Genomic DNA, 15048 nt, shown 5'->3' with positions numbered 1-15048 from the left:
CTCCCAGGCTCAAGCAATCCTCTTGTCTCAGCCTCCTGAGTAGCTGAGACTATAGGCGCAAGTCACCACGCCCAGCTAATTTTTGTATTTTTGTAGAGATGGGGTTTCATGATGTTGCCCAGGCTATCTCCAACTCCTGGACTCAAACAGTCCGCCCACCTTGGCCTCCCAAAGTGCTGTGATTACAGGTGTGAGCCACCATGCCCAGCCTATCTCCTAGTTTTAACAACTTTTATATCCTATAGATTTAGACCCCCTTCAAAATCTTCTAACCTACCCTCAATGGTCTCACATTCCTGAACCAACAGAAGGATCATTTTTTCAGCATAGGTTTTTTTATGTCACATTGTGGATTTATAGAATGTATTAAGCATATTCCATACAGTTCCCCTGAGGTCCTAGGAAGTACTTCATTAACCTCTGAAAAGTTTAAAATACTGAGCACCACTCCAAATACTCAGATTTCATTCCAGAAATCCCTAACATCACCATCTCAATCCTCAGTTACTTTGGGAGAAGATTACATGTTTGGGATTCTCAGTATTGTCCAAGTCTCATCATGTCTGCCAATGATCTTATTTTATACATCTATCCACTATAAGTCTTTTTTTCACTTTTAGGAATTTATTACACTTATTTATTTATTCATTTTTGAGAGGGAGTCTCGCTCTGTCATGCAGGTCGGAGTACAGTGGCACGATCTCGGCTCACTGCTACGTCCGTCTCCCGGGTTCAAGTGATTCTCCTGCCTCAGTCTCCTGAGTAGCTGAGATTACAGGTGCCCGCCACCATGCCCAGCTAATTTTTGTATTTTCAGTAGAGATGGGTTTCACCATGTTGGCCAGGCTTGTCTCGAACTCCTGACCTCAGGTGATCCGCCCGCCTTGGCTTCCCAAAGTGCTGGGATTACAGGCATGAGCCACCATGCCCAGCATACACTTACATTTTGAATCCACTCAAAAGTACCTGCTTTTGAATGAATAAAATTGTTCTAATTGCTGCCTTCTTCACAGTGGTGCATGTTTTGTTTCAAGGGGTTGAAGTCCATTTAAGAAGGAAAGAGAAAAAACAAAATAAAATGGCATCGGCTCATGTAATATATAATTTATTTTTGACAAGGTCTCAGGTGCATAGATGTTGGGCTGTTTAATCTTTTCCAGCCTTTGACTGGGTGGAGATAAGGAGCAGAAGGAGGGCTCTATACAAATGGTCATGCTGCCTCTGCTCTTAGCATCCAAGTGTCAAAGGGGCATAACATCAAGCCGAGTCCATTGAAGATTAAATTTGCCTGATGGAGGTATTACTTGGACCTCTTCAGAAATCAGACAGTTTCAGCATTCTTGTCCAATATTAATCTCATTTTATGGGAGGCAGTTACTGCATAAAGACTGCATAACTTCTTTAAAACAATGTTTAAATTTAGACAGTTCTCTGTAAATGCTCAAGCTTTTGCCTATGACCTGTGGAAATATTTACCAAAAAAAGCTTGGCTTCTCAACAACAACAAAAAATTATTGAGCAGGCTTTACATGTTGGGTGCTATAGAAAATGTAAGGTTGAGACCTGGCATGGTGGCTCACGCCTGTAATCCCAGCACTTTGGGCGGCCGAGGCGGGTGGATCACTTGAGGCCAGGAGTTAGTAGAGACCATCCGGGCCAACAGGGCAGAACCCTGTCTCTACTAAAAATAGAAAAGTTAGCTGGGCATACTGGCATGCACTTGTAGTCCCAGCTAGTCAGTAGGCTGAGACAGGAGAATCACTTGAACCCAGGAGACAGAAGTTGCAGTGAGCCGAAATCACGCCACTGCACTCCAGCCTGGGCAATAGAGCGAGACTGTCTCAAAAATAAAGGAAAAAGAAAATAATAAGGTTGAATTATATTCCTGTTAAAATAGGCTTGAGACTTCAAGAGTTAATTGATTAATAATATTTAAACACAAATACCACAGTGTTTCTAGATTACTGTAATCAAAAGGTTAAGTAAAAGATTTCTAAATTTTAAACATCTTTCCCAGAATCTTTGTCTTTAATCAAAAGATTAAGTAAAAGGTTCCCAAATTTTAAACATCTTTCCCCAAATCCTTGACTTTAGAAGTATTAAATAAGAACAGTTTATACAAACATACGACATAATGTGAAAATGTAAGCTTAAAGGCCGTAAACTCATTTGTTACTTGGAATGTGAAGAATAACAGAGAAAATAATAAATTATAGTATTATGTTATTAAATCTACTTATATATATTTATCTTTTTGAGTAGGTTATGAGTGTCTTGAAACCAGATCTATGTCATACTAGTTTTTGCACCTCTGTTACTCAACAGTGTCAAAAGAGTGAATCAACTTGGCATGACCGTTATTATGTCATATAATGATTGTGGGATTTTTTGTTTTTTCTTCTAGCTTTGGCTGCTTTACTCCGAGATGGTGAGACTTTGGAAGAGCTTATGAAGTTGTCTCCAGAAGAGCTTCTCCTTAGATGGGCAAACTTTCATTTGGAAAACTCGGGTTGGCAAAAAATTAACAACTTTAGTGCTGACATCAAGGTAACTATTCAAAGAACCACAACATTTTGGGGGGATATAATAGCTGGAGGATTTCATCCCAGCTTATCGGAGGGAAAATTCTAACACTGTATCACCAAGCCTTGTTGCCTCTTGGCCCTGAAGGTAGATTTTAGAAGAGAAGTAGAGCCAGATAAAGAGCATGAGCACCTATGTTTTATTTTGGGGAAAAAGGTTAGAGTATTATGCTAATTTGTTATATTATGCTAATTTGTTATATTCTGCTTCTTGTTAAACATGGAGTATAAAAGAATAGGACATGACTATTCTATTCTTAACTGCCTTTCCCAGGCCTCAGTGTACCTGTTAGTAAACACACCTAGAAGAGAGAGGAAGGGCCTCACGATTTCCTCTTCCCCGTTTTTATTTGGCTTCTCTGTCGTCATTTTATCCCACCTTCAGATGTGGGTTCCTCCAGGATAGTGATGAGCTCTTATTTATGTCTGTGTATCCTTCCTACCTCAGCCCCTGCTCCAGGGCCCTCCTACTAAAGCCAACCTATAACACGGTATGTGGCACATACAAGACCCTCGTATTTCTTGCCTTGAATTGATTTTTTTTTAACTCACTGTTTATCATGAGCAGTGAGGAAAAACAAACAATGAAGGAAGACATTTATCACATGTTGCCTTTGGCTTCTCATGCAGAGAGGGCCAACATTACTATAGCAAACATTGTGTGGAGTTCTCCTTAGCTGCCTCAACTCTGACATCCAGATGCTGGTACACAAGGAACAAACTTAAGGGTCTTCATCAGATGTCACTGACTGGCGAGGCTGTGAAAACAATACTATGCTATCATATGATTTTGTTCAGTGATGAGAGGAGGCAGTGAGATGCCTGTACTGCTGATTTCATCCATGAAAATTAAGAATAGCCCCAAAATTATAAGACCCAACTGACACTTCCCTCTCTTTGAATTATACAATATGTTTGGCCAGGTGTTGTTGTTGTTGTTGTTGTTGTTGTTGAGACAGCATCTCACTTTATCACCCAGGCTGGAGTGCAGTGGCACTATCGTGGCCCACTGAAGCCTTGACCTCCCAGGCTCAAGCGATCTTCCCACCTCAGCCTTTCAAGTAGCTGGGACTACAGGTGCACACCACGAAGTCCAGCTGATTTTTTTTTTAATTATTTATAGAGATGGGGTCTCACTGTGTTGCTCAGGCTGGACTCTAACTCCTGAGCTCAAGTGATCCTCCCACCTCAGCCTCCTAAAATGCTGGGATTACAGGCGTGAGCCATAGCACCTGGCCAGCCAGGTATATTTTGCTTCATGCACTAGATGCGTTCCTGAAAATCAGCAAGCCAACTGTAAATGGATTGTATGTACTGGGATGTATTTTAAATGTACAGAGAATCTCTCTCTTTTTTTTAAGTGAAGCCTGCTTTGAATATTTTTAAAAAGTAAAGAATTGTTTGGTAATGTGAAAACTAACTTCCAGATTATCTGTATTCAAGTTCAAATTTTCACCTGTAAAGCCCTTTTCAGGGTAGTAAATACAGATTTTGCTGGGTCTGCTCTTCACTTGTTCTTCTCAAGAGCATAAGTTTAGATTATAAATTGTTTATGTAGCTTTAGCAAGAAATTGGAAATTAAAGCACTTTCACAGTTGTAATACACTATTCCTTAGGAGGTAGATGCTATGCCCCCGAATAATAAGATCAGAGTTGCCATTTTATGAATTGCTCTGAAATAGCTTTCGATCACCTGGTTTTCCCCATTCTTAGAACCATTTATGGCACCGAGTTTCAAACTCACTTGGGTAGCTGATCTAAAAGGCACCTCTCTAGGCAGCTCCCAGACATTTAGATTTGGTAGCTTGGGAAATGGATTCAGTAATTGACATATTGAGCAACTTCCACAGGGGTTGGTATGCACATAGACTATGAGAAACAGTCCTTCATAGTCTGTCTGGACTTTCAAGGCCCAGTAACAGGAAACTGTTAAGATCAAAGCTAGAAGGTGGTCTTCACATATGGCAGGATTAAGAAATCTTGACTCGATTTCCTGTCCTCTAGAATTCTGAAGATGCAGGAATTTACTTGACACGTGTGAAGGCTCTTAATAAGTGTTTGTGTGAATACAGTGGTTTTCAAGCTGTGTTTTGTGTTGTCCACACAACCTGAATTCACATTGACTGTGAGCCAACCCCATTGTTTTATGTATTGGGATTCTAAGAAAGCAACATTCAAGTGATAAAAGAGTCCAGGGGTTTAAAACGAAAAGAGACATTTGTTTTGTTAAGTATGTTCAGATCATAGAGGGTTCAGTGTTATTTTAGCAACTAAAATGTTTAGCATTTAATCTTTTCTCATTTAAATTTACAATTAAATACATCTGTAACATAGCTAATCTCTTCTTCATAGGTTGTGGTATGTGCATTGTGCTTTGTAATGATATAACTTGTTTATTTTCTCTTTCTTCTATGCTTCCTGGATTTCTGCTCTCCTACTTTTTTAAATGCTTGTTTTGTCTATCAAGCTTATTGACTTCAGTAATTCAGTGAAGGTACAGAACTGGTTATATGTTTATGAGCATTATTGTATTGATGGCTTTAATAATTGTGAAGTCATGTCAAAATCCAGTTCATCCATATGCAAGACAGATATAAGGCCAGATAGATGGACTTTTCTGGGGAAGACACCTGTTAAATTAGAAGGCAGAGATTTGTGCCATATATTCTCAAAAAAATCCAATGCAAATAGCCTTCCAAACATGAGACAATAGGATACATTCATTCCTTGTAACCGTGATCTCACTGACATATTCAATTCTTTGTAGGATTCCAAAGCCTATTTCCATCTTCTCAATCAAATTGCACCAAAAGGACAAAAGGAAGGTGAACCACGGATAGATATTAACATGTCAGGTTTTAATGTAAGTATAGCTGCTCTTTTGAATTCTACAATCTTGCAAAATTATTGTCAATTTCTTATAAATACAATAATTTTTACAATTGTATGAAGTGGATTTGGTAATTTTAAGCATTATTTTAAAAAGTATTACTGTACATGTAATTCAGAGGCCAGAAAACTAGCTTAGATTTATTTTGATTGTTAGTGAATTCCATAGTTGTTGTGGTATTGATTTATATGGATGGCATAAAATATTCAAAACAAGTATGGGGAAATAAGCAACTAGAAGCTAACCATTTCCAAGTATTTGGATTATAACCACAGTAACAGATTTAGTGACTATATATTTATATATACATATATTCATATTTCTGTGTTGAGAGTAATGTTATTATGTTTTACAAACTCCCAGTCTATGAAATTTGATTTAGGGAATTACTCTCAGAGACCATGTTCCCTGGTTATGTCACTAATTTGTTTAGTGACCTTGGACAAGTTTCTTCTCAAAATTGGATTTTACTTTGTTCATCCATAAAGTAAGGAGTTAGACTGGACTACTTAGTCCCAAGTTTCTAGGATTCTGTGGTCTTTGTACCCATTAGATATGGAATGCATGCTACTAGTGAACAAAATCCACATATCTAGCATATTATGCCATAGGATGGAGTGGATTACACTGGCTAAACCATTTTTATACTGCCCTTACCATAACTGAATTTGTACCTGACTTGCGTGCTTATATTTCTGTCTATATGTTAAATGCAAAACTCTTCAGCTCAGGTCACTCTTGGTAAGGATGAGGGGCCATCTTGTCCAAGAAGGGAGCTGTCTGGGATGGCTAGCCGTGTGATCTGATACACACCTTCTCTAGTCAGTCCTTTCTGATTGATCTTAAAACACTCCTTTGTCTCTTGCCTCTTCGGATCCGACAAGGATTCTTCTGTTGACTCTAGAATTCAGTCCAAAATGTTCTGCTTAGCACTCACCCTACAAATCTTGTTCTATCATTTCTAGTCAGTGTTATTTCGCCAAAAGTCTGCATTCCTCACCCCAACCTCCCTTCCCACCACCACCCATGTGCCTTTCCTCATGCTGTTCTCGTGATTTTCAGTGTCCTTCATCTTTTTCAGCTTTACACCTTCTTCAGGGCCTTTTTTATTTTTTTAAGAGACAAGGTTTCGCCATGTTGGCCAGGCTGGTTTTGAACTCCTGAGCTCAAGCAATCCTCCTGCCTTGGCCTCCCAAAGTGCTGGGATTACAGGCATGGGCCACCATGTCCAGCCAAGGCCTAATTTTAACTCTGAACGGTTTTACCTTTTTTAATTTCAATTTAACTTTTTTCTTTTGTTCTTTGTAATGGAAAAAATTCCCTTCCTTTCGTCCTAACTTTTTTAATCCTTCAGTTCCCTGAAATTAATCCTTGGTCTTGCCTTCCACCATTCCTGCTACATTCTTGCCCTAAGTAGGTTTGATCTGTTAAAAAGAAATCAGTGGAAACAGATTCTCTGTTTCTCTTCAAGTCAAGCAACAGTTCACAAGCATTTCCCTTGGGATTTGAGCATAAACTGAATGAAGGTATCTGTCTTCTCCCTGAGCCAGGGGAGCCATCTTCCACAGCTCAGCACAACTTTCTCTCTCTCTAGTTCGCTCCAGCAACGCCCTCTTTTCTAGTTCCTTCTGCTGCATAACACAGCCCCAGAGATTCCAGGATTGCAAGGCGTCAACTCTGTCATGAAGCTCATTGACCTAATGCACAGTACCCAGAAGCCTCAGCGAAGTTCAGCTGACAGCCAGTAGAGAAAAGGAGAAACTCCGAAACAGAAATTAGTAAACCAGCAAAATAAAATAAAATCAACCAGGCTGAAGATAATAAACCCACAATTTACAGAAAGTGAACACTATTTTCTAAATGAGACTTAAGTAGCACTAGAGCTAATACCCTTTCACATTTAGTAATTGGTAGATATTCATTGTAGATAAGTACATTTGAAAAAAACTACTTTTTAACATAATTCCACTGAAAATATCTGAATATTTAACGTGAGATGGCTTATAAGAATTGAAGCTGTTTTCCTATTGAGAAGGAAAAAAGGAAAAGTGGAAACGGAGAAAGTAAAGATGGTGAATGTATATTTTTCAAACAAAATCTGGGAGTTTCCCCCAACCTTTTACATAAAACTTAATCCGGTTTGGTTAAATGTACTCAGTAGTTTGCTATGTCATCTGGTGCCATCTAGGATATATTAAAGGTACTGCACCTCCAACAGGGCCAACTTTTTTTTTTTTTTTTTTTTTTTTTTTTGCATTCAAAACAATTTTATAATCAGTACCATATGTTGGCTAAAAGAAAGTAGAACTGTACACCCAAAGTACGATTGTGGGGAAATTTTCTATATTTTTAGTATGGCCTTTGACAAAATCTTCTTATTTTATTTCAACAGGAAACAGATGATTTGAAGAGAGCTGAGAGTATGCTTCAACAAGCAGATAAATTAGGTTGCAGACAGTTTGTTACCCCTGCTGATGTTGTCAGTGGAAACCCCAAACTCAACTTAGCTTTCGTGGCTAATCTGTTTAATAAATACCCAGCACTAACTAAGCCAGAGAACCAGGATATTGACTGGACTCTATTAGAAGGTAACCAAAAACTTCTCAAATTCGAATGTGTGGGACTATAGAGTAGAAATACAGAGGCCACAATGATTTTTAAATTTTGACTGAATAAGTTTTTTTATATCTGCAACAAGTAGATGCAGGTGCTGAGTAAAAACTAGCAGAAAAGGACAATACAAGTGAACTTTTATAAAGTAAGGTAGTTGAGGCCAGGTGTGGTGGCTCACACCTGTAATCCCAGCACTTTGGGAGGCCAAGATGGGTGGATCACCTGAGGTCAGCAGTTTGAGACCAGCCTGGCCAACATGGTGAAACCCCATCTCTACTAAAAATTTAAAAATTAGCTGGGCGTGGTAGTGCGAGCCTGTAATCCCAGCTACTGGGGATACTCAAGCAGGAGAATCGCTTGAACCTGGGAGACAAAGGTTGCAGTGTACTGAGATCATGCAATTGCACTCCAGCCTAGGCAACAGAGTGAGACTCTATCTCAAAAAAAAAAAAGTAGTAGAGTCATTTAATATAAAGTCACTTCATAAATCAATATTTAGTTTTAATCTTTAGGGTTAGACCACTTTTATGTATTTATGTTTCATTCATCCACAGTCAGTGTAACTGGAACTAACCCCAACTCCTTTCACCCTTACCTCCTCAAAAAACAAATGATAATATATGGTAAATTTTTTTAAGTTTGGGAAAGGCAGAGTTTACCTTTTCCAGATTATATATGCATGAAGGATAGTCTATAAAAATTAAGAAATGCGGCTGGGTGCCGTGGCTCACGCCTGTAATCCTAGCACTTTGGGAGCCCGAGGCAGGAGGATCACCCGAGGTCAGGAGTTTGAGACCAGCCTGGCTAACATGGTGAAGCCTTATTTCTACTAAAAATACAAAAATTAGCCAGACCTGGTGGCGGGTGCCTGTAATCCCAGCTACTCAGGAGGCCGAGGCAGGAGAATCGCTTGAACGTGGGAGGCAGAGGTTGCAGTGAGCCAAGATCACGCCATTGCACTCCAGTTTGGGCAACAAGAACGAAACTTTGTCTCAAAAAATAAAAAAATTAAGAAATGCAAAGAGTGTCCACTGATATTTCTATAAAACCATTAACTAAACTGATAACATCAGTTACTTTGAGGAATACAGATTCGAGGAAATATGGGAGAAGGATTTGAAAAGGAGACTCAAATCTTCATAAACCTTTAAATTACTTAACTGGTTAGAATAAGGTTGTATTCTTTAATTTTAAAATAAGTTCAGGCTAGGCGTGGTGGCTCATGCCTGTAATCCCAGCACTTTGGGAGGACAAGGTGGGCAGATCACAAGGTCAGGAGTTTGAGACTAGCCTGGCCAACATGGGGAAACCCTGTCTCTACTAAAAATTTTAAAATTAGCTGGATGTGGTGGTGGCCGCCTGTAATCCCAGCTACTCAGGAGGCTGAGGCAGAAGAATCTCCTGAATCCGAGAGGCAGAGGTTGCAGTCAGCCGAGATTGTGCCACTGCACTCCAGCCTGGGTGACAGATCGAGACTCCATCTCAAAAATAAATAAATAAATAAAGTTCAAATTTTAAAAATAAGCCTGTATCTAGAGAGAATGTATGTACTTAAGAGAATGCTTGGAAACTTGTATTATTGAAAGCTTCTAGATCTGAATAGAGAGATACAATAATCTAATATGTGGATTGGCACTATACGCACATACATAAAGTGTTTAATAAATCAATAAAGTGTGTGAATATTCTTAACAGGAGAAACTCGTGAAGAAAGAACCTTCCGTAACTGGATGAACTCTCTTGGCGTCAATCCCCACGTAAACCATCTCTATGCGTAAGCCTTCCTACTGCTATCGTAAATGGTTATGAATGTCATGAGTGGATGTTACACAAATAATGACAGCTCTAAAGACTTTCTAGGTATTAATTTGTAGCAGTTATTTATATTGGAAAATGTTGAGTGGTGATTTCCATCATCATTTTCCAAACACACAAAAGACGAAATTATTTCTTTATATGATCATTAACTGTAAGTGATAGAATGTATAAATGTCTTTATAGTACCCTAGGTAGCAAATAGTTTATATTTTGAGACAGCCATTCTGGAGGCTGAGGTGGGAGTGTTGCTTGAGCCCAGGAGTTTGAGGCTTCAGTGAGCTATGGTTGTGCCACTGTACTCCAGCCTATGCAACAAAGCGAGATCTTATTTCTAAGGGGGAAAAAAAGAAAGGTAAAAAAGAAGCAGAGACTGGAGAGCCCTTTAAGTAGACCATTTGCAACACTCAGGGACTTTGACTCACTGTTCTCTCCGGCTGGGACGTTGTTTGCTCACGTATCGTGGCTCATATCCTTACTGTATTCCAGTCACTGATTCAAAGATTTCCTGACTACCACCTGCTACTCTCTAACACCTAACCCTAGTTCCTTTTTTTCTTCATAGCACTTATATACACCCACAAAATCCTATTGTTTGTTTATCCATGTACTTGTTTATTGTCTATCTCTCTGACTCTAACGTAAGGACAGGGATTTTTGTCCTGTGGGCCCAGCCTCTAGAACAGTGCCTTGCTCACAGTAAGCTCTCAATAAATACTTATAAATGAAGTGGATGGTCTTAGCTCTGTTTTCAGCACAGATTGATAGAAAATATGAGTCTTGGGTATTATTTATTGTTTTATATATCTTGTTTGACAATGTAGTGTTACTGTTTCTAAGGAAAGTCAAATCCCAGCTTCCTGAAAACACTGATTACATTATTTTTAAATCATTAGTGACCTGCAAGATGCTCTGGTAATCTTACAGTTATATGAACGAATTAAAGTTCCTGTTGACTGGAGTAAGGTTAATAAGCCTCCATACCCGAAACTGGGAGCCAACATGAAAAAGGTAGATAATTAAGTTGCTGTGTATGTTAGAGTATTTTTATTGTCGATTTGTTTCTTTTGTTTCTAAAACTCTTGACTCGGAGCTTCTTGAAGACAAAAACTGTGTCTTCTTTGGTTCTGTGTACTGATAACCTAGCATTTACAAGACATACACACACGTATGCAGATTAAACAAATAGAAATCTTTAACCATTTACTCTTGTGTTTTTGCAGCTAGAAAACTGCAACTATGCCGTTGAATTAGGGAAGCATCCTGCTAAATTTTCTCTGGTTGGCATTGGAGGGCAAGACCTGAATGATGGGAACCAAACCCTGACTTTAGCTTTAGTCTGGCAGCTGATGAGAAGGTATAGTATACAATTTTAGCTGTTTAAGCTTTACTATCATATAGGTCTGTGATTTAGTCCTTACTGTGTTTAATAAGTGAACATGTCAGTGACTACACTTTTGAAATATGTTGTATTTACACTCTGCAATGAGTTTAATTAATATATTTGGATGCTTCCTTCCAAGTTAGGCAGGAGAACTATAGCTAGTCCTTTTTAAAAAAAAATAGGAAGCCTGACATGTAGATTTTTGGCCTCATTTAAAGTGTCAGTGAATAAAAAAATTGTCAGAACAAAATTATGAATATCCTCATGCTCATTTGAAAATGAAGATCTCTCTGTAATGCTGATGAAGATCGCCATAATGCTGAAACGCATTCATTATGACTGGGTACCAGCCAAAGCACAGTTTATTTTATGCCATTACCAGTATCGGAATAGTACAAAATGTGCCTGCAGTAGGCTGTTGAACCTGTTCATTAAAACACTGTCAGTCTGCTCTCTCACCACTACAAAGGGTAGATCAGTAGCAAGCCACTACTGCTTGAAATGTTTTTTTCACATAGTGTGAATCTCTTTCCATGAAATCTTTAGTCTTTGAAATCAAAGGAATATAAAAATGGAAGATAAAGCATCTTTCTGATGCTTGCATTTTTCCTCATAAAGTAGATTGTGATATTTTCTGCTGCTGCTTCTCTTAGATATACCCTCAATGTCCTGGAAGATCTTGGAGATGGTCAGAAAGCCAATGACGACATCATTGTGAACTGGGTGAACAGAACGTTGAGTGAAGCTGGAAAATCAACTTCTATTCAGAGTTTTAAGGTCAGAATCCATATGTGACTATTAAATATGTTTTCTGGGTAATATCTATCATTTGGGAAGGCCACCTTTGGATTCTTTGTGAGAATTATTGTTGGGCTAATGGCATGATTCTTTATGAATTCACTGGGCTTTGTTTTTGGCACTTGATATAAGTAAGCACATGTTAATCTGTATGTATCAAAATTCTCAGATTTGTTCTCCTTTCACACTAGGACAAGACGATCAGCTCCAGTTTGGCAGTTGTGGATTTAATTGATGCCATCCAGCCAGGCTGTATAAACTATGACCTTGTGAAGAGTGGCAATCTAACAGAAGATGACAAGCACAATAATGCCAAGTAAGGGAGACTGCATAGTAGTATGAAAAAAACACAGCTTTGCAGCTGGATGGATCTGAGTTCTAATTCAGGTGCTGCCATTTAAGAGTTGCATCACCGTGGTGGAAACCTCTTGGAGCCTCAGTTTCCTCATCAGTAAACTGGGGGCAATAATACTTACCTTTGAGATTTTATAAAGATTAAATTTTTAAAAAATTATAAGAGCCTAGCCATGTGCTTGGCCTACTAGGTGCTTAGTCAAATATTGCTTCGGTGGATTACAGAAATAATGTAGCATATATCTGAATGCAAATTAAGTAAAACTTTACAACAAGGGAAAAATGAGCTTAGGGTGTTCATCTGTCTATCTCATTCTTTTTTAAAAAACACATTATCCACTTATGTCTCTTTTACTATACATAGATCATTCTTAGTACATTTGTTGAATTTATCTTCCTCAGTTCCCATATTAACAGAATGCTTGCTAGGCCTCCACAGAAGACTATGCTTTGAAAGTTTCTTGCATTTCAACAATATTTAGGTCTTTTCCACCAGCCTCTTTTCTTCTTCACCAAACACCTAGAGTGTGACCTGGCTTCATGGGTGACTCATGAAAACTTTACTAATTAGACACTGAAAATCCATCCACAGCCCTGCATTATAAAACAGCTAAGAAGCATTCTTGAAAAACTTTGGAGTTAGGCACATTATTTATTTTTCCTTTAAAAATATTTCTAGCAGATATGAAAAAGGTCTAATATTTACAATGTATAAAGAGCTCTTGAAACCTCTTTTTCTAGAAACTCGATGGTTTAATCATCTTTAAAGATTCTGGTTCCAACACACCTAGAAATGCTTCATGGAATAGTTGAGATGTGTTCCTGAAAATTTCCGTACCTGGACATCTTAGTTCTTCTGTCCCATCCTTTGTCTACCTTTTCTAGTTTTTGGTCCAGCCACCCTCTCCATGTACCATGTAGACTGTCTCCCCTCTCGTGAATATTTGGAAGTATTCATTGTATCTGCCCAACAACTTGGGTTTTGCATCTTACATGATTTTTCACCTCATATCTCTAAGATGACATGAGTGTGTGTTATTATATGTGCAATGTGAATACCAACATCGATCACGTAGACAGCCTAGGTAATTATGTATATAAAGTCAGTGCTTCCAGCTTAATTCTCACCTCACATTGGAGAAAAAGAGTGAATAAATATTATTGGCTCCAAATAGTAGAGCTTAAAACCTACTGTAACTTCAAAATGAAATCAAAACCAAAATCAAAAGAAAACAAAAAGCATAACTGTTCTAATTGGAACTATCAATATGGAATCTTTGCATCACAGCATAATAATCATATATGAAGAAATAGATGTCTTATGTGATGTCCTTAACTGACAAGAATTTCATCCTGATTTTTGTTTCCCCCTAAAATAGGTATGCAGTGTCAATGGCTAGAAGAATCGGAGCCAGAGTGTATGCTCTTCCTGAAGACCTTGTGGAAGTAAAGCCCAAGATGGTCATGACTGTTTTTGCATGTTTGATGGGCAGGGGAATGAAGAGAGTGTAAAATAACCAATCTGAATAAAACAGCCTTGCTCCCAGGTGCATGATCCACAGGTCAGCTATTTCCAGGTGAAGTGCTTATGGCTTAAGGAACTCTTGGCCATTCAAAGAACTTTTCATTTTGATTAACAAGACTAGCTCAGCATGAGAGCCCTCAGGGGAAAGGGTTTTAATAAAAACAATTCCTCTTTCCCATAGTCAGAGTTGGATTTTCCAGGCACGCCTGAAATGTGCTCATAGCCAAAACATTTTACTCTCTCCTAGAATGCTGCCCTTGACATTTCCCATTGCCGTATGTTATTTCTCGCTCTGTTATCTTTTGCCCTCTTAGAATGTCCCTGTCTTGGGACTCACTTAGATGATGTGATATGAATATTATTAGACAGTAATTTTGCTTTCCATCCAGTATGCTAGTTCTTATTTGAGAACTATGGTCAGAGGGTATTTGGATATGAGTATCCTTTGCTTATCTTTGTAGTACTGAAAATTTGCCGAAGTAACTGGCTGTGCAGAATGTAATAGAAGCTTTTCTTATTATTTTATTTTTAAGATCAGTATCTTTTTACAGTATTCTTTCTACATGATCCTTTTTTGTACATTTAAGAATATTTTGATTACATTAAACAAGACTGCTGATTTTACTACTTTTTTTAAGGGGGTCTTCAAGTAAGTAAAACATACATTATAGCTAGAAGAAAAATGTACCTTAAATTTGCATCTTTCCCTCTCATACCTAAGCTGTAAACAATTGAAATATTTTGTCACTTGGTTCAATACATGCTTATTTGTTTTAAAACCTGTATCATCAAACTCTCTCTTTAAATTTAAAATGCTGTTGAATATGATACTTTTGAGGAGAGAGTATGCTCAGAATTTAGGATTTGGTAGGCCAAGTATGCTAAGTGTACAATATATTTTTAAATTTTACACCTAAAACAAAGAAATGTGGTCACTAAAAATAAAAGTATATATGTAGGATTTAATGTACTCTTGCTTTGTCAAGCTGTTTGCTGTAGTTTCCAAGGTATTATGTTACTCTAACTCTGAAAAGTGATGTAATCTGATAGCAATGTAGTAGTTCAAATAAAGGCATTTACATAATAA

At 38.1% G+C, this 15048-nt stretch overlaps 1 protein-coding gene across 4 annotated transcripts in view; it reads left to right on the top strand.

Annotated features, from left to right (window-relative positions):
- Positions 1-15048, top strand: part of PLS3 (plastin 3) — an 89710-nt gene extending 74662 nt beyond the window's left edge. For 2 of the 4 annotated variants that reach the window (XM_012451788.3, XM_064361668.1), the window contains exons 8-17: positions 2405-2547; positions 5050-5076; positions 5350-5445; positions 7865-8060; positions 9781-9859; positions 10797-10911; positions 11124-11257; positions 11938-12061; positions 12274-12398; positions 13816-15048. In XM_012451788.3, coding sequence (XP_012307211.1) covers positions 2405-2547; positions 5050-5076; positions 5350-5445; positions 7865-8060; positions 9781-9859; positions 10797-10911; positions 11124-11257; positions 11938-12061; positions 12274-12398; positions 13816-13948 — 1172 coding nt within the window. In that variant the 3' untranslated portion in view covers positions 13949-15048. The remainder of the gene's footprint in view (positions 1-2404; positions 2548-5049; positions 5077-5349; positions 5446-7864; positions 8061-9780; positions 9860-10796; positions 10912-11123; positions 11258-11937; positions 12062-12273; positions 12399-13815) is intronic. The other 2 variants (XM_012451786.2, XM_012451787.2) reach the window with 1 other exon arrangement.

Source organism: Aotus nancymaae, unplaced genomic scaffold (genome assembly GCF_030222135.1).
Source record: "Aotus nancymaae isolate 86718 unplaced genomic scaffold, 86718_ANA_hifiasm-v0.15.2.pri h1tg000004l, whole genome shotgun sequence".
NCBI lineage: Eukaryota > Metazoa > Chordata > Mammalia > Primates > Aotidae > Aotus > Aotus nancymaae.
Note: the sequence above shows the minus strand (reverse complement) of the source record. Positions and strands in the feature narration are given on the sequence as shown.